Source organism: Montipora capricornis, chromosome 2, assembly GCF_036669925.1.
Source record: "Montipora capricornis isolate CH-2021 chromosome 2, ASM3666992v2, whole genome shotgun sequence".
NCBI classification, from domain to species: domain Eukaryota; kingdom Metazoa; phylum Cnidaria; class Anthozoa; order Scleractinia; family Acroporidae; genus Montipora; species Montipora capricornis.
The window spans coordinates 38,210,231-38,234,369 of record NC_090884.1 but is presented as its reverse complement, the minus strand read 5'-3'; the positions used below and the strand labels follow the sequence as shown (position 1 = coordinate 38,234,369).

The 24,139-nt window shown below is 38.8% G+C and overlaps 2 protein-coding genes and 1 pseudogene across 2 annotated transcripts in view; 1 reads left to right on the top strand and 2 right to left on the bottom strand.

The window, feature by feature from the left end:
- Positions 1 to 514: 514 nt before the first annotated feature.
- Positions 515 to 13,896, bottom strand: LOC138020782 (procollagen galactosyltransferase 1-like). Its single transcript, XM_068867711.1, has 13 exons — positions 13,660 to 13,896; positions 11,996 to 12,224; positions 11,698 to 11,762; positions 10,046 to 10,124; positions 8,757 to 8,961; positions 6,928 to 7,047; positions 6,428 to 6,510; positions 4,454 to 4,560; positions 4,257 to 4,331; positions 3,474 to 3,531; positions 2,854 to 2,987; positions 1,592 to 1,795; positions 515 to 1,448 (listed from the first exon to the last, which is right to left on the bottom strand). The coding sequence occupies exons 1-13, from the start codon at positions 13,887 to 13,889 to the stop codon at positions 1,259 to 1,261; spliced, it is 1,779 nt and encodes a 592-aa protein (XP_068723812.1). The 5' UTR covers positions 13,890 to 13,896; the 3' UTR covers positions 515 to 1,258.
- A 3,205-nt stretch (positions 13,897 to 17,101) lies between these two features.
- Positions 17,102 to 21,918, bottom strand: LOC138037263 (uncharacterized; annotated as a pseudogene).
- A 1,914-nt stretch (positions 21,919 to 23,832) lies between these two features.
- The window catches only part of LOC138037262 (uncharacterized), a 16,181-nt gene continuing 15,874 nt past the window's right edge, over positions 23,833 to 24,139 (top strand). The window contains exon 1 of the mRNA XM_068883231.1: positions 23,833 to 23,972. The gene's annotated coding sequence lies outside the window, so the exon portion shown is untranslated. The remainder of the gene's footprint in view (positions 23,973 to 24,139) is intronic.

Below are 24,139 nucleotides of genomic sequence, written 5' to 3'. Positions count from 1 at the left end.
GTGTTGATTGAACAAGCTATTAAAGAATCAACTCAGTCCAGTGAACTTATTTAAAATTATCGAAAAAATGCGTAAAATCGTCTAAATAATAGGCATATCACAAAGTTGAAGCAAGAACCAATCAGCTGTAGGGCTGATAATGCATTAGCAGCCCGCTGTCAGTATTTTGCGGCCCGCTGAGCGTGTGTTTTGAAGAGGCCGATTTTCTATTTGGCCGCGTATATTGATAATAATGCTGATTGACTATACGAACAAACGGAAACATGACAATGTAAAATGTTACAAAGAAAGCTTTAAATTGACATGATAAAGTTGATGATTTAATATACAAAAATTTGGTTTATCAACGGAGTTGATAATGTAAATTGACCACCGTACAGAGATTCTAAAAGCTGACGTTTCGAGCGTTAGCCCTTCGTCAGAGCGAAAAAAGGAGAAAAAGAAGCAAATGGAAGATGGGAAATTATGTGTAGACCATTCCAGCAATCCCGGCAAAAAAGTAAGTATACGCAAATGGAGACATTAAGAATATTTTATTGATAAATTATCTTTCCATACAAAAAATAAAATTAATACAGGAAATTTATATCTCTTTCTTGAAATAGGCTTTTTCCGATCACCTGTCGCCAAAATTATTAGGATTTCGTGTTGCTTAATTGTTAGGGTTTTTCTTTTGAAAAAAAAAAAAAAAAGTCGTGATCTACAGTACTATTTCAAATGGTGTAATTTCACTTCAAATTTCGAGTCAAGCCAAAAAGTCTCTATGAAGTAAATAAAAATTTACCCAATGTGACGGAATTGATCAGGTTTAACTCGACGATACTCACTTTCTCTCTTTCTCCTTCAAAAGGCATTGTTTGAAAATAGCGAAAAAGCCACAAGATATCCAAATCGAAAACTGCTAACCATTCATTACTTGCACAATCCCATATAATACACCTCTATTACCCACCAAAACTTTTGCATAACCATTGTTTGCAATTTCTCCTGGGGCATGAAAATGTCCCAAGAGAAGTCGAAAACCATACCTATGCAGATTTTTGGAGGGTGAAAGAGGTGTATTATGGGATTTGTGCAAGTAGTGAATTGACAGAAATGAGACCACAAGGCTGAAAACGAATGTACTGTAATTTTGACTCATAACTGATCTTTCGCGACCAAACCTTCTAATACGGATTGTAAAGGCTTTTTTAGCTTGAATGTGATTCGCCATATGCCAGGCTTTCTTACTTATACGCAACTATCCGATTGACATTGGCTAGAGCTCAACTCTATCTTTGATTCCTTTTAGCTTATCAGTTTCTTGTCGGTCTGGTAGAATAAACCCCGTCGTTTCAGTATCACTAAAGTATCCCTTATCACCAACGTAATGCGTTGGGTAAAGAAGCAATGGCTCTGCTGTCATGGCAACGAGGTTACGAGGATAGAAATGACTGCTCCACTCTGCACTACAATTCAAAATACAAAAAAAGAATTGTCAAACAATACCATCAGGCCTTGTTACGTTAGACATCTCTGGCCGAAGAATTTATAACAAAAGAATACATCACGGGGCTACACACGATGATGCAAGGCAAATAAATAGACGTACTTTGTATGTCTGTTAAACATGATGGGTAGAAACTCATCCACTGCAACCATTTTCTCCAGCGGTTTTGCAGAAACGAGCTTGCGTGCGCCACTCAGACTTATGGCATATCCCAGCGTCCAATAGGTGTAGTCAGCCCAAGCCAAAACATTGGCTCCTGGAACCATCTCCATCGCTTTACTGTGGAATCGCTTGCGGCCTATATAACTGTAGGAAAGAGATGTACAACTTGGGAATGCCACTTTCCGTACACGCGACAATTGTCTAGGCAAGTGCACAGACTGAAAAGTAAAAATGCCTTCCGAATAGTTAATTCTGAGGTAATTAAGGCTGGACTTAGTTTCACGTGTTAACCAATAAAAAAATTTAAGCATATAGAAAAAAGTCTTCTGAGAAAAGTTTTAATGAGCTTTTCGCGATAGCTTTGATACATTTCGAGTAAAGTAACATTTCATAATAAGTTGCCGGGACTCTTCCTGGTTAGTTCCCAGCAATGACACTGGTGACCAGTTACACGAGAAGATTGATAGCTTTCAAGTTTATACCACACAGAATCAGAAATTTCACAACTGTTCTTCAAGGGACATACTGCCATGCACGCTGCATTAAAGTAATCGCACACAATGTTTGACTCGCACAACTGAGGCTTTACTATAACGGTCAGAGTAGAAGAAGTGCAAAACAGATAGCGAATCGTTGGCGATTACGTAACAATAAATAAAAATCAACCCTTAAAAACTCCACAACTGGAAAACCACGAAACATCTAACAACAACTAAGGTTTTGAAAAACCCTTTTTCTAGTGAAATCGAAAATGACATGACGTCGTTACCCTTAAATTGAGACTAAATTTCACTTTGAACACGTTCGTAACACATTCTACTGTAGTCTATAAAATGTATTCTAGATCGACTGAGAATTTCAAGAAAATCGTTAACGTTTGAAGAATGCAAAACTAACTTCATCCGCTTCTGGGAATTGGTAGGGAAAGATAACTTTACTCGAAAGGTATTAAAGCTACAACAAAATCTCTACTCAGAAATACCTTTTATGCTCAACAATTTTTATACTTTATTTATTTATTTACAAACTTCGCCAGTAAACCGGCAGGGTAACCCCACAGAGCTTGTGCTCCACTACGGGGACCTGAACCGATTGCGCAGCGTTTGAATTGAGTCCAATCCGAAATAGACCTTCAAAATTTCACTAAAAAAACCCAATGGAGATGACGTATTCGAACAAAGTGAAAATAACGGTCCACTCACATGAGCTCCCATCGATATCTATTCGAAAGCGCTGTTGCTTCCCTTAATAATCCTTGAAGTTGATTGCGAAAATTGGGTTCAAACCGCACGTCATCCTCTAGGACCAAAACTTGCGAAAGGCCATTATTAATCATCTACAAAATGAAAAGCGAACCAGAGTATTAGCAACATAACAAAATTATAAACTGAATCCATGCACAAACATTTTGAAAGAATCATTAATCATCTGAGAAACAGGAGTGTTCACGTGAGATGCTGACAGTGATGCTCCTGCATCGAGAAAAACAGATTTGGTAAGTAGAGGAATAAGTAATCTATGAGGGCAATTTTCCAATAGACCTCTTTTTGTTTTCCCATTTCAGACCACGTGGTGTTCCCAAGGGAAATTTCCTTTTGTTTTTGCATACATATGCAAACTTGTGCATGAGACGTAATTTGAAAGAAACTGTTCGCTGGAGTAGTATCACATGGTCTGAAATGGGAAAACAAAACATACAAGCTGAAGAGGTCCATTTTGGTAACCAAAACAAATATATGGCTAATTCCATCATGGGACCACAAGGAAACTCAAGTAAATTTTAGACGTGGTATGCCTGTGGTACTCGTAAATATCTCTTTACCTCCTGCCATATAAGGTAATGACTCAAGAAGCACCCTATTTCTCCCATGGTAAGAGGCCTGCAATTCAATAAGGAAACAAGTGTCAACTAGGCCGTGTGAACAGAAATTTGAAGGGTAAATTCACTTGGAAGTACAGTTTTCTACTTATTCCGATTCCGGTTAAGGAGTATGGGAACAACTTCATATGGAGAAAAGCTCTAAAGGAATGAACGTTCCGAAACAGTGCAATTGACTTTGCACGCAGTTGGCCAGAAAACCAGTGCTTCGAACAGTTCAGACCCGACTATTTTCGCAGGTCGCGCACGATTTTTCTGTAACTTTCTATACGTACAACGATCATGCCATATCACTAAGGGATTTGTTCGATCATCCTCCAAATCTGCTCCCCCAGCAATGTACCACCGCCTCAACGAAGCCAAGACTGCAAATTCAGTTGTTTAGGAGTCCGGTCTTGGCTCAGGTGAGAAACGATAGGGCAAAATATGTCTCCATTGGCAGGCTGCCAGCAACTAGGGAATGGAATCCTTTTTGGCTTCGAAATCCACCGATCAAATGGCTAAAAATACATACACTGTAGACTAGACCACTGCGCTAGGGGTACCGTCTTCTACTTTCTTGGAACAGTATGTGCTGAGGACCAGTGCAGATGCCATTGAGAAGGTAGTAAATTTTCCAGTTTCTTTTAAACATCTCCGAGAGTTGGTCTGGCCACCTCAACATGCCATGTTGAGTGCAGTGCACTCTTCTTTGCAAGTGGTCAGTCTTGAAGCGCAGAAACTCACCTCTTCCCATACGGATCGCTGTAACCTGGTAACATTTTAATTCCCATGTCATTCACCTGCTGGTCTGTTAGTGACCTGGCAAGAAGGAACGGATGAATAAACCTTCGTGTAACACAGTAAGCAAGGTGCAATTTCTGTAGGAAACACAACACAAGGCAGGCTTGTGCAACGGCACTCGATACAAGTAAGAAACTCACTTGCCATCAACTGCATCCAAAAGCTTCACACTGATTCCCATCTCTTTGAGAGAGGCAAGCATTCTCCGTCGACGAAGTGGTCTTCTTTTGAGGTTGATGAGGTAGATCTGAAAGAGAGACATTCACTGGTTCTCTCGAAATGTATCGCATAACTTAACATGCACTGAAAACGTCTACACATGCAAGTGCAAAAGTGTGATGCTCCTGAAAATTTGATAAATGCCACATCCTGGCCATTTGAGCTTTTCACAATCGTTTCCCAGTTCGTTTGCAATGTTTAGTCACAGATATCAATGGAGCAAATAAAAATCAATGAATCAAATCAACTGTTCGTGTCGAACAAAAAAAATAATAATAAAATAATAATAATAAAAATGTTTTTTTGATAATTAACAGTTAAGCAAGTTAAACAACCAGCTTAAGGTTATTAAGCGTTTCAGAAATATTGTATCCAGTAATACTAAAACTAGGTTGTATAAAGCTCTCATCATGCCGTATTTTCTATATTGTAGTAATGTATGGCACTTTTTGCGGAGCCGGAAACGCGTGAAAATTAGAATTGCTAAACAAGCAGGCTCTACGTCTTATTTTTGATGACAACAACAACACATACGAGACTCTGCTTGACAATTTGAATATGACAACTTTACAAACAAGAAGAATACAAGACATGCTTATAATGGTCTATAAAGCACTTCATGCTTTAACACCTGCGTATATCACATCCTTACTTATTCTGAGACGCAATACCCAAGGGCTTAGAGGTATAAATAAGTTGTACCAACCTCGTGTGAACACTACAAACTATAGCAAAAACTCATTTAAATTCACTGCTACTAAATACTGGAATATCTTAACTGATAAACTTAGAACCGCACCCAGCGTAACTAATTTTAGGAACAATATCAAGTCATTTATATGTTAGTTTTTACTATGTCTTATCTCATTGTACATACTTTTGTTTAGTTTTATCGTAATATTATAATCTAAGCTATTGTAATTTAATATCGTTGGTACTGTGTAATTTGCATTGTTATTTTAGATTACATTCGGAGATACTAGCATATTTCTTTGCTACTCTAAAAAAAATCCGAATCGAAATAAAGTTATGTATGTATGTATGTATGTATGTAAGCATTGACCAAAAACCTCTGCGAGGATAACTGCTTTTAGAACAATTCGGTTGGTTCCAAATTCTAAATGTAGGAATAGTGAAACAAAAGTAACAACGTTTTACAACACATGTCGGAACAGAATAGTTTCTGTATCCAGGCATAGTTAGTAGAGGGGGCTGGTTTGGAAGCTCGGCAAACATCAAATGAGCAAGCAAAGATGCCAAGATTTAGGTTGGAAAGTCCACGACCGTGCACAATCTTTTGTTTTGTGCTCATACACTATGCATGAATTACGTACATGTAACCAACACGTTTCTATTGGTTAGTTGCTCAGTACGGAGTAAACAACTGTTGTGCTTTGTGCATGGTCAAGGCCAAAAAAGAGAACAAAAAACAGTTAACCTACAACAAAGAAAGTTGTCAGGTTTTATAACCATTCCCGTCTATGAACTATGATCCAGGTTTATACCAAAGAACCACCCCAGGGAATCTGGATCCGAATTCTGTGGGACATACCTCCAGTCCCTCTCGATTTAACCACAACAACATAAATTCCTAATCCAATCTAGTAATCCAGCTTTTCTTCATTTGGTTCATACCGACATACCATAGCTCGATATTTGGTGTATAGCTATTGGGAAGATATCTGTTTACACACATTGCTTTTGTTATTCAAATGTACCAACCACAGGAATAAAAGAACCTTTGTTTCAACAACCAGTGAGCCTCTGGTTGGCATATTAATGACAACAGGTGATGTCAACAATATCTTCTCTATTCCATAGTTCTGTTTAACCAAAATAATTCACTCCAAGACATGAATACTCTTGCATATACACTGTATATTGGAATTATGTACCTCATCAAAGCCCAGTTTTTCAGCAGGTATGTATTTAACGGAAAAATGTGTGCTGACAGGCATCAGTTCTTCTGGGTGATCAACTAATGCAGAGAAATACACACAAATAGTTAAAACTCAAAGGTACACGCAACACTTTAATTTCTAACATAGTCACATTTTTCCCCTCAAATGGAAAAGACATCCAAAATTTGTAAATTTAAGGGGAGTGTCTCTATGAGTCGACCCGAAGGAGATAAAGAAAACTTTTAAACTACTTCTGCTTATTGTTGAATCACTCCATGTTGCAAAAATGCCAGAATAATTTCAGACCACTGTAAGTAACTGAAAAGAAGGAAGGCAAAGATACAAGAGGGGTATATCTCATTTAGATATTAACCAAAATGTAGGTTTACAGAAGCAATCAAAAGGAGAAACCATTGAATAACAATTCCTAAAAACAAGAAATTTTAAATAGTTTGCTGTAACCAAGAATGGAAACATTTTGTTTGAAAACGTACCAAACCACTCAAGCTTTACATGGGAGAAAGCGGTCTTCATGTCCTCCAAGCTTTGATTGGCATCCGATGGGTGTAACATATAACCATACACCTCCTTATTCAGCACGTACAGTTTTATCCCTGCAGTGAGAAATCAGAGTGCTTACACAGGCAATATTACTGATCAATACTGCTTTTCAATCCAAACTTTCAATGTGTTTAGAGACCTGTGACTTGGGTCCGCTGAATGGATGTGAGACTGGAGATGGCCTTATTTACTGCACCATGTGGACTCCAATCAAGAATACTGTTGCTTTTTTGCAACTGTCAAATGCAGGTTAAAGGTTCACATTCAGGTTTTTGATTGGCTGATTTCAATCTGGACACTTCATCATTTTCTGGGTTTTTTGTGGCAAATAATTATGATGGTTGTGAAAAATGAAACCATTGGTTGGAACTTCAGAGTCTTCATGTTTATGAAAGATGTAATACATTGAAGGTTGCCATTTTTTGTTAATATACAGGTCTGTAGATAATTCTATTCTAATGTCTACTACTATTCATTAACATCGTTTGTATTATACCTAAGTCAAATTATTCCTGCTTCATAATTTTCCATTCAAAAAGCCAGGTCACTTGGCATGTGTAAACATCAGATGCCATTTCGTTTTATTCATGTCATCAATAATACATGAAAGAAGAATGACAGAAATGTTTCCGTTGTCATTAATGATTGTATATGTGATTGAACATTCTTTGATTGCCATTAACTTTTTCTTCAGTTTCTTTCATTACGATGCTTCATACTACAAAAAAATGATTGAATACATGAACACTCATTGTGCACTGAAGAAGAAGTTTACAATAATAATATTTGAATCAGAGTTATAACCACTACCTACTACATGGCTCAAATGAAAACATGGCAAGTTAACTTTGGCTTCAAATTTATAACCTTTAGACTTTTATACTAATTTTAAAATTGTTACATGTATTATCTTTCTCTTTATCACTGTAGATACAAATGTCACATCTAACTAGATAAATGTACATATGTTTCAGGAAATTCACAACTTGTCACTAAATATCACTGGATTTTTCTCTCAATATCTTGACAAAATTGTTAACCCATTGACATTTCATTGATGTTACTCCTCACTTTGTTTCCCGAGAATCTTAATGTTTCACTGAGGCGCAGCCGAGGGAAACAAAATGAGCTGTTTCCCTCGGGACCAGTCATTAAGTGATTTGTTATATACATGTAGCACAAAAAGAAAAACGTGCAACGGCAACAGCAACGGGCAGTCGGTCAACATTTGCTGGTAACAGTGCACCGTTACCCTCTGATGTCATAGATTTTGCACTGTTGCCCGCTCAGTGAGTTTTGGCAGGAAACAGTTTATTGTTAGATGTCATGTGACCTTGAAGTAACCAATGTAAGCATGCGCTGCTGGGGGAAAAAACTCAGGTATATAACAATAATAATTATTATCATTATCTCCCTGTTAGATTTTGTCACTTCAGTACAAATCACAATAAGTATCCTTTAGTAAATTAGGAACAATGTTGGGTACTGACAAATCACAAAAAACACCTCAGTTCACTGTCATTACTACCTGAAGCAATGAACTCTCAACTTTCGTCTGAACTTCAATGACTGACATATTGAGAATAATTATGAGATACTGTATACATGTAGAATTCATTGAGAAAACTACTGGATTAGATTACTCCTAACACAAAATGACTCTTAAAGCAGCTTTTACATGTAGTTTACAGTACATTACAAAGACAATGCACAAATGATTATTATTTTCACATTGATCCTTGTGTAGGTGTGAAGTGACTACCTGCTGTCCTTGCTGAATGTGCAAAAACTAGGATGTCATCTTCTTCTCCTGCATAACTTGCCAGTGGTGGATTATACCTCAGTTTGTCACTAATGGCCTTTCGCAAGTCTATTAGAATGGTCGAATGAATCATTGGTACCTCAAAACAGCCTTTCATCTCTCGTTGAAGAATGGGGAAATAATTGTCAGATCTTGCATAGTATCCCTATATTTAAAGAAAATACATGTAGCAAAGTGTTGTAGCAAAATGTGATTTTTTCAGGACAGTGTTTCAGCATAATTTTAAGAAGTTACATAAATTTTGATGTTACAGTAGGTACTGGCACTTTTTGGTTATTTGCTGAGCTGCTTACAAACATCCTACATGTACACCAAATGTCAGCTCCCAGTTGTTTAGATTTAATAGGCCACTTGTACTAAGAGGTCATGTGACATTGTTTTTATAAAAATGAAAGTTACATGGTTTTGCCTTCGAAACACGATTAGTGGGTCATCTCTTAAACAAAATAAAATGAGAAATGAGAAAGTCCGTAACTGGTCACGTAACCAAAACTTGATTTTTTAAAATTATGAATTACCGCTTTCTGACACAAGTTTTGCACTTGAACTTCAAGGAAAATGTTGAAAAGATGATGTGGTAACGTTTATGGCACATCTGAACTCAACTATCAAACATTTAACAAGATATAAGCAAAAAGTAGTTTTGGCCGCCATGTTGGAGGGCAAGAGTATGCCCTCCAACATGGCGGCCAAGACAAATCATGCAACTTTGTTGAAAAATCAAAGTACCATAAAATATCTCCCTTAAATGCGTTTCCTCTCAAATTTCGCGGGGAAGATAAGTTTTATGTGTTCTGTCAATTTTTGGCAACAGCAAGATTACAACTCACTGTTTAATGTAATCATTGGTCACGTGACCACTCAGTGCAAGTGGCCTATTAAAAACTTTCCCTCTTGTAAGGGCCACTGGGACTTACAGATTTTACTCTGTCAAATGCAAGACAATTTTACTCGTCAATGGGTAACCCCACAGGAAAGAAAGGGTTAAAAGAGCTTTTTCTGATGATGATTATATGCAATTAATTTTTTATTACTCGATAGGCCTTAATCAGATGGTGACCATGTTGAGCCCCAAGGGATTGAAAAGTTTTATTTTTGCACAATGAAACTCGATCCTGAACATTTCAACTTGAGGCTTGCAGGGGAAATCTATTCTCTATGGCCAATATGGCCGCCACACGAATAAGGCCCATTGAACATATCATGTTTAGCATTTTCTTGACACTTGCCTCTTCATCCATTCCACCCCAGAAATTGGAATATGCTGCCTTTCCCCCATACACTTCAACCAGTGGAGCTATGACAGTCCTTGGGGTAAGACAAAAATAACTACACATGTACAGATGTCAAATATCCAGCTTGCCTGGCAGGTATTTGAAACAAAAGAGATGGAACATGAGGGAATCTTCTCTTCACACGTGTGCTTCTACATGCATTCTGCAAATTTTCTTAAAATTGGAACAGCATAGGCCATTCCAGAATTGCGAAGGGAACTGGGGCGAGTTTCAAATTCAAACCATTCGATAAATTGACAACATCACATGAAAGATAACATTGAGATTGGCCATCTTTTAGGTCGAACAGAGACCAAGTTACGGACTTAAAAACAGTTAAAAATCTACACAAAGGTCTCTAATTTTGAGGCTGCGTCCCCAAAACCGTACAAGGTCTTAAAGTTTTCTTACGATTTCTGTAATATTCATAAAAATGGGCAAACAAAGTGATTTTCCAAAATTAATAGTAGGTCCATAACCGGATTTTCCAGTTGTCCCAAATCTGATAAAAGTTGTCAAGAGTTTATATGGCTTTGGGGGATGCAGCCTCAAACTTGGACAGATGGCAAATCTCAATGTTATCTTTCATGTGATGGTGTCAATTTATTGACTGGTTTACATTTGAAACTTGCCCCAGTTCCCCACAAAATTCTGGAATGGCCTGTTATTATGCATGTACAATAATTGACCAATTATCAATAATTTATCATTTTATTGAATGGCTTTGTAATGTAATTTGTTTACCCGTGGAACACCTTAAGAGCGCTGAGGAGCGTTCAACATGTGTCCATACTTTCCAGATTGAATTGGAATTTGGCAGTATTGGTTTTTCTGGAGAGGGGAAAGAGAGAACCAAAAAAAAACTCAACCCACATATATGTATGGCGCCAGGACTGGGAATCGAACCTGGGCCACATTGGTGGGAGGCGAGTACTCTCACCACTGCACCATCCCCGGTCCCCAACAACTTACAGCACTTTTTATTTCAAACTAAAGATGGAACTAGACATGCAGGTGGTTAAGTGTCATAGATTATACATAGAAGGGACATACAAGGGATTGTAGTTTCAAAAGAAACTGTGGTGCTGCATTGGTGGGATGTGAAACGTGACAATTTTAATGGTTTAGTTTTTTAAATGAACAGATATGATAGAGGAAAATTGACTACTGTAAGAAGGATGTGTGAGTTGTCACTTTGAGTATTAGCCCTTTGCCAGAGTCAATACAAAGGACAAACACTGCAAGCACCAGCTGACAAACCTTTCTTATGGTGTTTGATTTACATTAGTTCATCAGAATGGGACTGTTGCAGAAAACAGCCTTGTTAGACACAGCTAGAATTCTAAGGAAGCTGTTGGAAAGCTGAAGGAGAAGAAATGACACGAAGGACCTTTGGCCATTGGCTATGGCTCGTTTCTTTGGTTCAATTCATATATTTACTGAATTGTGCAAATAATTTTGATTTGCACAAGCTCCCAAAAAGCTGTACCCTTCATATATCTGAAAATAATAATATTCCTACATGTACGGTACAATGTATATCACAAACCACGTTTGTAATGAACTAGGAGAAATAATCAATTTTACTAATTTTGTCAAAAGCTTACTTTTTCTCTTCCATTAATAGCCTGAGTGTTTTGGGATTCACTATGAAGTTGTCGCAATCAACAAACTGAAAAGAAACACAGAGAATAAAGAGCGTACATATACATGGAGACACCAAGAGCACTTCAAATCTCAAAATGTTGTGCATACAAATCATGGACTTTGAAAAGTTACAAAATTTATACCAGAACTACACTTTAAATTATATTTGTGCTCAGCAGTCATACATGTATACTATTGTTCCTCTTAGAGCCTACAATACCCCATGGGAACACGAACTAGTTCACTTTTTAAACATACGAATAAATAATCTGCCCATTGTTTCCTGGCACCATCCAAAGCTCTTTGCCGCAGGTACATCATATGCTGATATCTGCTTTCTGACCACTCCCCAGGACTGGATGCATCTTCATAATGGCTGGCTGTGCTAGACACATTTATTAACACTCGGTGATACAGATTTTTTACATTCTGACTCCATTCTTGAAGGATCTTTGATGTATTATATTCATTATGATCTGACCTTATCCTTGAAAGAAAGAAAGCAAAAAAATAAGACAACAAGTCTAGAACTTGGCCAAGAATCACTGACCATTCTGTAAGCTGATTACTGGGAGCAGGGTTGGCTTATTGACTTGTCTTGAACCATTTCTTTGTCCTGGGTTTCATTGTACAACTCAGTGCTATGTGGATCCATGCGGGTTGGGCTTTTTGCATTGGTCTGCTTGTTCTCTTTTTTCTTTGGTGATTACCAACACCAATAATAAATTGAACAAAATCACTTTAACCAGAGGCCTGACAGTAACATGCACTCATGGCAGGGGCTTGATCAAAGACTTGGTAATAGACCATTTAACAGTTGTTTCCTCAGCGACCTAGCCTATGAATGGCTGCGAGGCTGCCAGTGGCCTTGGACTGATACAGCCCCCACTGCTTTTATCATGATGTAACTTGTGTTGTTGTAATTCTAATTAGTCCATATTAACATTACAAAAGCACAAAGGTTTGTATCAAAACAGGGTCACCGGCAGCCTCGTTCCCATTCTTAGGCCAGGTAACTTAGCTACAACTGTAAAATGGGCTATTAACACTACTCGTACATATACCAAAACCAAGTTCCCCACTTTAAAACGTACTCTGTGGCCCTGCATGGACACATTATGTGGGACAGAAATGCTTCTTGAACAGAACTTTTCACTTGACCTTATTTCTAGGACTAATTCAACGAATTTTCCCTCCACCCTGGAGCCCCCCATTCAATGTTCTGGCCAGATCGGTGAGGAGTCATGCTGTGTGGAAAATCTCACATCTTAGCCCAACATTGAATGGAAGGGAAGGAAAGTTGAAAACCGTAAAATTGTTTCATTTGAATGTAAGTGTTCCAAATTAATTTGTCACTGATTGTGGTAAACGCTACATTGTACCCAGCCCTCCCTCTCCCTTGACCCAGTCAAGGACTTCTGCTTATTATATAATTAATTAAAATACTGAATACTGTCACCTTTAATCTTATTTTAATTTGATCGACAGCCTCATAAAAACCCGCACTCGTGTTTTCAATAAAATTTCATTTGTATTCTTCCGTGCAAAAAACATATTCTATAAAGAAACAAAAACTTTACGCAGTGGTAGCATTTTAGGAATGTCAGAACAGTCTTTGAATTTACAAATTGTTGTTTAATACGCTTCGTTGTTAGATAGATTTTTAACGCAGATCACTAAGAATAAAAACACAATTCCTCGATTTAATATTTACGCTAAACACAAAGTCGGTCACTCATAGCGACGAAGATGTATATAGTCCTTCAGCCAAAATCAGCCTCCAAGATCATCACTCAACGTGCTTTTGTAACAATTTTAAAAATTAAGAATCATGCATATCTACCTTTATAAATAAAATAATAATTTTTGAAACCACTGAATAGATTAATTAAAAAGAAAAATCCCATTGGAAGCCCACTTACCAGACAGATATTCGACTTTTCGGATAATCCAAATTTTCTATATAACCTAACCAATTCGGAAGAAGATGTGCTGCATTACGAGCGATGATCGCAAGAAAGACGCTGGGTTCCTTCGGTTCCGATTCTTTTGAAACATCATTAATTTGTTCAGAGACCTGAGGCTCCGCAAAAAACATATTAAGACTTGTGAAAAAAAGTGTTACTGCGAATAAATACCGACACACAGCCATGACTGTTCTCAATGACTGAAATCCTTCACAGACCATCGTGCTTTGCAAAAGAAATGTCTACAGGAAATAAAAATGCCTCCAGTGTCAGGTTACAAATTGCACAGTTTTTGCCGAATAAAACATAGCAAATGGGCCCATATTGTCTGCCTTAAATCAAGATATAAAGGAAGGCTCTTCTTTAAGTGGTGACTTGGTTTTATTTAGTGCTTATATTAGACAAAACATCCAAGGAAGGAAAGAAAATTCTGCAAGGGCCGTGATGGAGAAGAAGCCATGTCATTTTAAACACCGGAAGTGACGATAAATCTCTTCATAATGCAATTCCCAAACGGGCCTGGGTTTCCCCGTATTTTCGGCAGCTTCTGCAAATTACTTAAAACAAAAGGAACAAAAGCCAGAAAACAAAACTACTCCAAATAAAGACTAATCCCAAGTGACCAAAAACACAATGCTTTCCGGTACCTGCAGAAAGACCCGTATTCTTTTCTGATGATGATTGAGACAGCCGTAATGGGTTACATGTACCTGAGCTTTCCTCATTTCCCTAAGAGAGTTCGATTCTTAAGAAACAATCGACAGAAGAATCCATCAAAAAAATGTGTGCAGTTACACCATCGTGACCTTCTTAACTGTGACTGAAAACAGTCGGTTGCCGGTCATTATCTGACAATTTGGGGTATTTGTGTGGATCGACCTCGGACTCTTTCATGCCATCCATCACGGTCGTGTATCAAGGTCGGTAGGTATTCAGGGAGACATCGAGTATCCCTACATAATTCGTCAATGTATGTTATTTTTGGGCGACCCACCTGAGTTTGATGACCATGGTGGGGCGTCCAGAGTAGCAGGTCACTGGCAAGTTCTTGTTTAGCTCGCCATATCCGGCAAAACGCATTCTGCGTTCCCGGAAAATGATTGACATGTCTGGGATTGGTCCATAAACCTGTGCTTTGGTGGGTCTCGTCTCCTAGAGATCTCAGCATCCAAATGTATGTGCCGTCCGTTTCAGCACTCAGCAAAGCCCCTTTTTGACTTAAGGCAAACCACGAGACTGGCTCTCATCAAATGGCTGAAGCGCGGCCGGAGGAAAAAGTGAAAAGAAAATTTCTAGCAAGACTCTAAGGAGTAGCCCTGGTGTGTGCTGTTAGCGTAGACTTTTGATTTCTGAACAAGTTTTTATCATTGTCGCTGTTATTCCTCGTAGCAAGAACTGGCCTTTCGTAATTTTTCCTGTCAAGGGAACGGTATAATGTAAATAGGAGAATTCTGAAATTTATGTTTGCAGATTACTAAAGTCAAACTCTACATCTCTATAAGCAATAAGCGCATTAAAAATTCCCTCATATTACTGTTTTAAAAAACTGTCTTTTAATGATTTCCCTGCTACTGTATGTGAAGAATATTAAGTTTTTCTCCAGTTACAGTCTCAATTCTTTTTTTTTCATTGTACTTAGCAGCCAAGCTGTGGAATGCGCTACCTGATTTTATCCGTTCCACTGAGATGACAGGTTTTAAAATGAGAATCCAGGACCGCGCGCATTTTGTATAGCCGCTTTTCTTTGAATGAGTGTTACTTGAAATACGCGTCTCTCGTCCGTCTATATACGGGACGAATTAAAGGACGAACTAAAAGGCGCATTAAATTAAATTGCCTAAAGTCGCCCAGACGTATCATACATCTCTAGTGTAAAAACGGCCATCAAGAGAAACGCCTTTTCATGGTCACCATTTGACCCTTGCAGCATTTTACTTAATGACCTAGCAGAAAGATCTGAACGGGAGAAAAAATAACGCGCCTGGAAGCTGGGGAGAAGGGAAGCGCACGAGGCCCCCCCAAAACTCCTTTTTCTTTTTTGTTCTGCTGAAAAGAGCCCCTGTGGAGGAGGATGAGAAGAGGGTAACCTATCAGCTAGAGTAAGTTGCACTATATGATAAGACCCTTGTATTGCAGGCAAAATGCTTTCAGAATTGTTTTCTTCGTCAGCTAGCTGACTCTGTGGAGGACATCGGCTTTGCTATGGCTGGCTGCTCCTAAGATTACAAACGTATTGCCTATTTTCCTAATGTAATAATATTCACCCTACCATTTCTAGACGTCAAAGTGTCTCTCAAGGTGACAATCATAACTATAGATGTCCACAAGCACCCACAACTCCTTCATTTTCAAGGCACCTCAAAAATACTAAACGCGGTATTCCATTCTCCCATTAGCTCTCGTCATCTTACTGTACCATATGTTCTTTAATCGAGCCTGACTTTTAATTCTTCAAAAATTTGAACTCAATGATACAATGTTTCGGAAAACATGGTTGCAATTAAGTTCTCTTTACAAGAACAAGAAGTACAACTTGTTCACACAATCAAATCGGTGTCAAAAGACGCACTGAAATCTAGCCTGCGAGCAAGCCTTCTCTTCCCGCTGAGAGAGAGTATTCTTGTAGACAAACCGAAACACTGACTTACAAAGGTAGCCACTTCTCTCCTGCTGTCACGTATAACCCTGCCCTTTGCTCTTTGTTAGATATTTTGATAAAAAAAAATAATAATAAAAAAATAAATAAATAAATAAATAAATTCTGCATTACCACTTTCTCCTAACGTTGCACCAAAATGCGGTCCATATTTACCCGTCTTTTTGCCTTTCGAGAAACCGAAAACCTCACCGGATACACTGACTCCAGCGGAACTGTCATCCCACAACTGACGCCCACCGGAAGGAATATTTTAAATGCGGAAACATCTGTCTCACATCTTATCACTGATAAGCGAGCTACATATATCTGACTTTACAGAATACCAGACAAAACCTTGTTCACTTTAACTTTAATTAACAGTCAAAAAAAATTTATGTACAAGATACATTGTTGACGTTGCAAAAAAAATATACACAGGAAAGGTAAATTGAGGACTGACATACACAGAACGCTGACAGTCTCATTCGTTTCAGCAGTTTCGGTCCGTTTTCATTCCAGTGGTATTTCACCCCAAGCCAAGATCTCATCCAACTAGAATTCGCACACTCGTCTTGAAATACTTTTCGCAAAGGCCGGCAGGTGTTTCTCACTGACAGACAAACCAGCGTGTGTATCCTGCATTAGGCATACATATATTTATTACTTATTTAACTTTCCCTATTATTGTCTTTTCCATATAATCGTAATGGATTTAATTTTTTTAATGGTCCACGTAAAATCAGATTACCTTCAAGCCCATCAACTGGATAAAATTTTTAATTCTCCGCGTAATTTTTCCAACATTTCTAGTTTCAATAATTTCTGGACAGCTCTATGAAGCAATCTACTCTCGTTCATTTTCTTTCCAGATGCTAAGCCCTTTGATGAAATTGACTGGTTGTTGTTAAAACTATAGTTTCTCGTGGCATTTTCAGAGGTGTTATTTCCATTTGGGGTCAGGACAAATTGACGCCGCTTTTCCGAACCAAACATCTCATCGTCATCGTCATCATCATCATCATCATCGTTGTCATCGAATAAATCATCATCCTCGTCTCTATCCATCATTTGTCGCCGCGCCATCAACATCATTTCCTCTTGTATCTTCTGCTGCTCATATCTGCTCTGCATCTCCCTGTGCTCCATATGATTCAATACTTGCTTGAGTTGAGTGGCAAGCACGCGAGCCAGGCTTTTCCAGTCATTAGAATCACCTGCGCTAATAACAGCGTAGTTTGGGGCATTTTCGTCATTACTTATCTGCCGTCCAATCTGTTGCGAGAGGGCTTGAGCCTTAGCGGCTGCGCGGTCCTGGTTTTTCGATTGAGCGTCGATTGCACTTTGAATTCCCGCCACTTGATTATCTAAACCTCGTGACTTAGAGTCAGCAGGGGAGTCGTGGGTTACCTGTGAAACACGCCTATCATGCATGCGGCCGCGTCGAGATTCTGAGTTCCCAAAAAGTTTCATGACCTTTTTTACCACATTTGCAGCTTCCTTTATCTTTGCTTCTTCTTCATATGATCTGTCTTTAAACTCTTCATTTTCATGGAGCAAAAAATATTTGGATCGGGAAGCCCTTCTTGGGTTCCATCTGTTTTGTAACTTACTCCAATGGTCTTTGGGGAGCTCTCCATCTTGACCGTAGCTTCTCCGGTTCCAGGCTTCTCGTCAATGGTGACTGTCACTTGCTTTCCTTTGGGAAGAGGTAGAGCAGGTTTCTTTATTTGGGGATTTGGCTGGTAGGTGCAAAGAAAAACGTTATATAAGCAAAAAAAGTAAATGAAATTACTGACCATTGCAAAAATATATTAAATGGATTCTGGCAAGGTGCTGTATTTTTATTTTCATGGTATTAGAGGTAGGTTTTCCTCCTTCTTGCACTGAAGTAACTCTGTATTGCCACTTTTCACCCTTTGCTCACCTGTGTTTTGCCACTTATGGTAGGACGTGCTCCTTGAAATTCAACTTGTTTTGTTTTTGTTGAAGCAGTCTGAGGTGTTGGCAGCTGTTCTTTTATGTTCGACTGTAAAGTCGCATTTACGGACTTCTTAAGTTCCCCAAGAACGGTTGGAGGCACTAAAAAGAGGCAGAGGGCCAAAGTTTAGTTTGAAATGCCGTCTTGAGATCGATATGTATAACCTTTAAGTTTTATTGCGTTTTTTGCTCGTTCGTCTACTGTAAAAACCCCTGGGGAGTGGTCAGTGGAGGTACTATGTTGCATTGAATGTTTAGTAATATAAAAAGGGGAAAGCTTTATAAGAGAGAAGTTCAGGTCGTACATAAAGTCAATCGAGGTTCAGTTGGTAGCACTTTATGTGCTTTTCCAGAAAAAAACTTGATATCTCGATCTGTTATATAAAGGACCTGGGACCATCCTTGAACGACTGCTCGAACTAATCAGAGGCAGCCTTCTATTATTGGCATCAGCGGTTCGTTTTCCGCCCCTCAATGGGAATGAAGAAACCTGCTACAAGATTTGCAAGTGTGGAGGATGGGGTCGACAAAAGCCAAAGGTAACATTCTATAACCCCACCTAAAGTAGTGTGAAGAGCTTTACATTAAATAGTTTACAAAATTTGAAACTCTTAATTATCTCAAACACAAAATAGGAACCCGAAGGAATGTTTTGAATCTTTTAGAGATTTAGATAGTATTCATGTGGATGTTTATGAAAGACTGTATAAAGGAGAAAATTGGTCAAACAAGCAACACGAAGAATTATATTTTGAAGTCTCTCGTTCAGAGTTCAAAGGGCAATAATGCAAATTTTAGTGTTCATTAAGGTAAGAAGCAGGATAAAGAGATAACTTGTCGTCCGAGATGTTTAAGTCGGTTCTTAGAGCCTCGTAGCAAGACGTCCCAATTGGGCCATGATGATATATACCCTCATTCAGTTGAGTTGCAATGGCATTGGCTGCGTCGTCTACTTGTGGTGCTATCTCTTTTCCAAGAACTTGTACCACTGGCCCTTCTTGTCGCTTTCGTGAGTTCTTCGCGCGTGCACTTTCCTGTTGATAAGTTGATTCTCTTACTCGACCCCAAACTCTATCGATCACCTCCCATTGCTTTTGCCCGGGAACTAAAGGTTAAAAATATATTGACCAATATTATGCTTTTGTTAGGTAATAACAGTCGTCATTGCTAGCCATGTAATATTGTCTTCCATTAATTCAATAGTTTTCTAGTCTTAACGAGTTTGACACGATACAGTCAGCTTAATTATTGTTTTATATAGTTCCTCTACAAATTGAAACCAAAACTACATTTTTAGTTTTTTTTTTCGTTGATTTGAATGGGAAAGGAAGAAGTACAGATCACAAGTGTAAATCAGTAGTTTTGTTATCAAATTGTCCTATTTGCTTCTTTAATGAAGCCTGCTACATGGTATTTTCTTCAACTCTTTCCTTACGTACTCGGCGGGCTTAATGGAAGTAAATAGTAGTGGACATTTGACACGAAAAAATAACGGTTTTGGAAATCCACTTTGTTTCTCTATACGTCGCGTTCTTGAGGAAAGAAATACTCCTTTGCTAATCACCTTCAAGTTAACCAATCAAAACGCGCGAAAAGCATAATTCACATGTTATGACAGAAGCATAAGAAAAGTTTTTCTCGTTCTAGTGTCAACTCATCTCGCGACGGTGTGGAATTCAGACTTGTACAAAAACAAGAAAATAAGAGTTGACTATTCCTGTTTACAGTGTTTACACAGCGACAAGAGATTACAATGCCAAAGTGAAACTGAATCAGTCCAAGTCGACTGCTAATAAGAAGGGGCAGGAGCTCATCAAGGGGAACCTCTACCCCCCCCCCCCCCCCACCCCACTTGATTAAGGAGTCAACCCTTTCTCGAGTAGATTTACTTGCCAGAACACCCCCCTCCCTTGGGAAATTCAGCACGCCCACTGTTGTAAAACCCAAACGGAACAGAGCTATGGTGCTTTTCGCGGGAAAAACCTGTTCCTAAAAATAATTTTACTCGGGAAAGGGTTGACTCAAGGAATTAGTGGGGATAGAGGCTCCTCTTGATGAGCTCCTGGAAGGGTTAAGTTGGCCAACGACAACATTAACTAAAAGTAGTTAACTACTGTAGCTATCTATGAAGTAGTCAGCTAAGCATGGCCTTGAAGCGTTTAACTCTGGTTCAGAGATGGGTTTTTTTAGTTTAAACATTTCATTATTTGGATATAACGTAGCTTATGCATTTTCCCGCGCGTGCAGCTTCGATCTTGTTCTTGTCCATATTTGGGCATAAAATTGGTATTCTATAAACCCCAGCTCTGTTCCTGTTCAAAGTCATGTGCTTCTAGTTTAGACAATAGAGCAACGGTAATCTATTCTTTGTACGGGCCCATTGTCATGACTACGGCTAACAGTCAGTGTATTTCCTGGGATTCCTACAACTACAAATTACCGTTTGATAGATAAACATCTATCAAGAAAAAATTGGGACAATTCCCCGCCCCCTCCCCCTTCAGTCTCAGAAGTGAAAAACATACACGGCAAGCGATCTCCAATAAAGAAAGTATTGATCAGCAGGCCAAGTCTTAGTGCAATTTTCTTCAAAAGTCCTCTCTGCTAGCATGAAAGGGATGATTTGTTACTTACAACAATACTGACAGGTCCTGTTGCATACATGTTGCATTTGTCGTCGATATTTGAAGCAAAAGCCCATATCTTTCCACACATGACACTTATTTAGCACAACCTTGAAGTCTCTGCAATCGTGATTTATTTTGGAAATAAACTGTCTCGTGACTCCTTGGGTATCTGTCAAAGATACAGATAATAGATAAGACTACTACTTGAAACGAGTCCGCACTAGGCCAAAATGCGTTTGTGCATCAAAAGTTTTCGTAACCTTTTTTCCTGAAGAAAAAACTTGAGAGAGCACCGTGGAAATATTAATTATTACACATTTGGTTGGCAAGAAAACAAATTACTTAAACCTCAATTTTACCTCAAATTAAGAAAGTGCCGTCTCTATAGTACCTATGTCAACGATAATTTTTCAACTCAGCTAGTATTTGAGCTAATTTGAATTACCCACAAAAAGTTATAGAAAATACAAAATGACTTATGATGGAAGCACTATGGAGCGTTTTCACTCACGTGACCAGCAGCCATAATGGGTTACTGAAACAAAGAACGTATTTGCATAAAATAGAGTTCAAATCCCTGGGGATTAGTTTGGTACACCATCTTGTCCGCCATTCCTTTGTTTTGGAATACCAACATGGCGGTCGTGACGTCACGTGAAAACGCTCTATAGAAAAGGAGAAAATGATGGTTTGTAACTTTATGATTGAAAACCTGGCCCAGGTTGTTCAAAGCATGGATAGCGCAACCCAGAATAAAAAGGCATGATCCAGCGGATGGGTGCCGTGGAGAACACTTGAATTATCCATTAGATAGTTATTCGGAGGTTACCGCTTAATTCCGTTCATTTGAACAATTGAGGCCTCGAAGACAAGGCATTAATTACCCAAATTTCCATAGGCAAGAACAGCACAGACGAGAAGAAAGGGAGCCAGAAATCTCTGCCAATTATCTCCGTTTTGTAGTGTTGCCATGAGGTTTTTACTTCCACGGCATTCCTTTAGAAATAGTGTTCGCCGAGATTTTGACAGCAGAATTGATTACCTCTACCAGGGATTCCAAGAGGTTACACCGAAGAGAGTTTTAGTATTGTGGGATATTCCATGGCGTGAGCAAAGGCAGCCTTCTTAAGTTATGTTTTGTCAGATATCATCGAACGTACTAAACTCAGTTCAAGACTGAGCCGGCATATTCCACCAAGTTACTGAATCCCTTGAAGGCCTGTTTGGTTTTTAACTTAATAATTCATAAGGCGAAGTTACAACACTTGTTAATTGCACTTAGGGCAAGGAGGAACTGGAACCATTGACTGGTTTTATTTATGAGTGGAGGGTTGGCTGCGCTACCCGAATACACACCTCTCGAAACTTATTGAACTTTTAACTAAAAGTGAATGCGCCACTATGCTTGGATGAAAGATAGGGCCTCCTCTTAGGCCCCATCCGCGCTTACCCAGATAAACTTATAGTGTCACATAGATGCGAAAAAGCCGTTTTCGCACAGAAAAGACGGACTGAAATAATTCTGACTCATCAATGCCGGGAAATTTGACCACTAAATGTATCGTAGATCATGCGCAAGCACTGTTCAGGCTTTCGATATCCACCACATCATCAAGCCCTTTCCATTTAATTTAGTGGAAAACAAATGTGTCTTCAGGCTTTTTTCGGATTCACTTGAACGAGACCATTGAAAGTTAATTCAAAAGTTTAACTTGCGTTTTCCAACTTGGCCGACTTGTCAAATGTAACGGTGCTATAATTTATAAAACCAATACTGGTGTATGAAATACTTAATAAGGTTCCAGCGTTGCGTCGTTTCATCACACTAACTTGCAAGGGTTGAAACAAACATTTGCTGATCCTACAAAACGTTTCCATGTGGATGTATTCGACCTCACCAAGAAAAGCCGAGAAAGGCAAGCGAAAAAGTAGGGGTACATGAAAGCGGAGAAGAAAGATAGCTCACGAAAATGGTCGGGAAAGGAACATCAAATTTATGGCTATGAGCTAAGTTCATGAGAACTATTTGCCTGGAACTTAAATGCCATAATAAGCGTTTCTTAAGGTTTTCCAGTTCATGAGCTTGAAGAAGAGGTTATGGGCAAGAGAACAGGCACGGCGAAAGAGTGAAATGTCGGGGTAGGAATTGATGGGAGGGTACATGGAAGGGGATTTAGGAGGAAATGTTGGAAGGGAAGGGGGATATATATTATGAATTTTGTACACTTCGCTATCTACATTGAGAGAATCCTGCCCTGGCTTCATGACAGTAACATCTTAAGACTAAACATATGATGAAACAGCTTGGACTTCGTTGTCCCAATCACATCACATGAGGAGCCCGTAACATCTTCCGCACTAGCTTCTTTGTACATTAACTCGGAAGTAAACTAAAGGACCATTTTTAGACTGAAATTTTGCTCCCAAAAGAAACAAGGAGAAGTATTTATCCTGTCAAATGACTTTGTTTCGAGGATTACGGAGGAAGCTGCCAGCATATGCAGCAGGAATGTTTTTTTTCTCATTCATTTCTTTTTAAAATAACCTAGTCTACTCTTGGACAAGTACTTGTGCACATGTTATTGAAAGCAGATTTTTTTACAAAGTAACACACCCGGACAAAACAAGACCATAGCACGTTGAGAGTTGACAGGATAGCCCTTTGATGGTCCTGCATGAGGTGACAAGGAAAGCGGTCACCTATCCATTTGAAATACTTGTACAAAACAAATTCATGCCCGCTTGAAAAAGGTTCGGTCGAATCCGTGAGAGCATCTATCGCTTGTGCGGTTGTTAATGACGGGTTCATTATACGCACAGACTCGAGACCATTTCAAGAGCTAACCTGTTGATGGTAAATTAATAATGAGAAACAACTACTCAACTGAAAACTTAAAAATGTTTGAACTGTTGAGTTGAAAACTGCGTTTCACGTTAATGTTTCTTGGTTGTTTTCGAAATGGTGTCGTCGATCCATTGGTCAAAATATTGGATTTAGAAATTACGATGAAGCGCAAGGACAAATGGTGAGGGAAAGATTTGTCATTTCTCATTGCCGTTCTGTTTTTAAAATAAACTCATTTCTGACCAATTACACACCGACTGGAAATATCCTTTGCATGTAAATTGAAACTGAAGTTCCTCCAATCGTCGAAGGGATAATGCACTGCCTTGATCCACCGGATAAATCACC

Coding starts and splice junctions, on each gene's coding strand:
- LOC138020782 (XM_068867711.1), bottom strand. CDS start 13,889: ATGGCTGTGTGTCGGTATTTATTCGCAGTAACACTTTTTTTCACAAGT. Junction 10,125..11,697: donor CTATTAATGGAAGAGAAAAA/GTAAGCTTTTGA, acceptor TCTTACCCCAAG/GACTGTCATAGCTCCACTGG. Junction 2,988..3,473: donor ATTACCTTATATGGCAGGAG/GTAAAGAGATAT, acceptor TTCATTTTGTAG/ATGATTAATAATGGCCTTTC.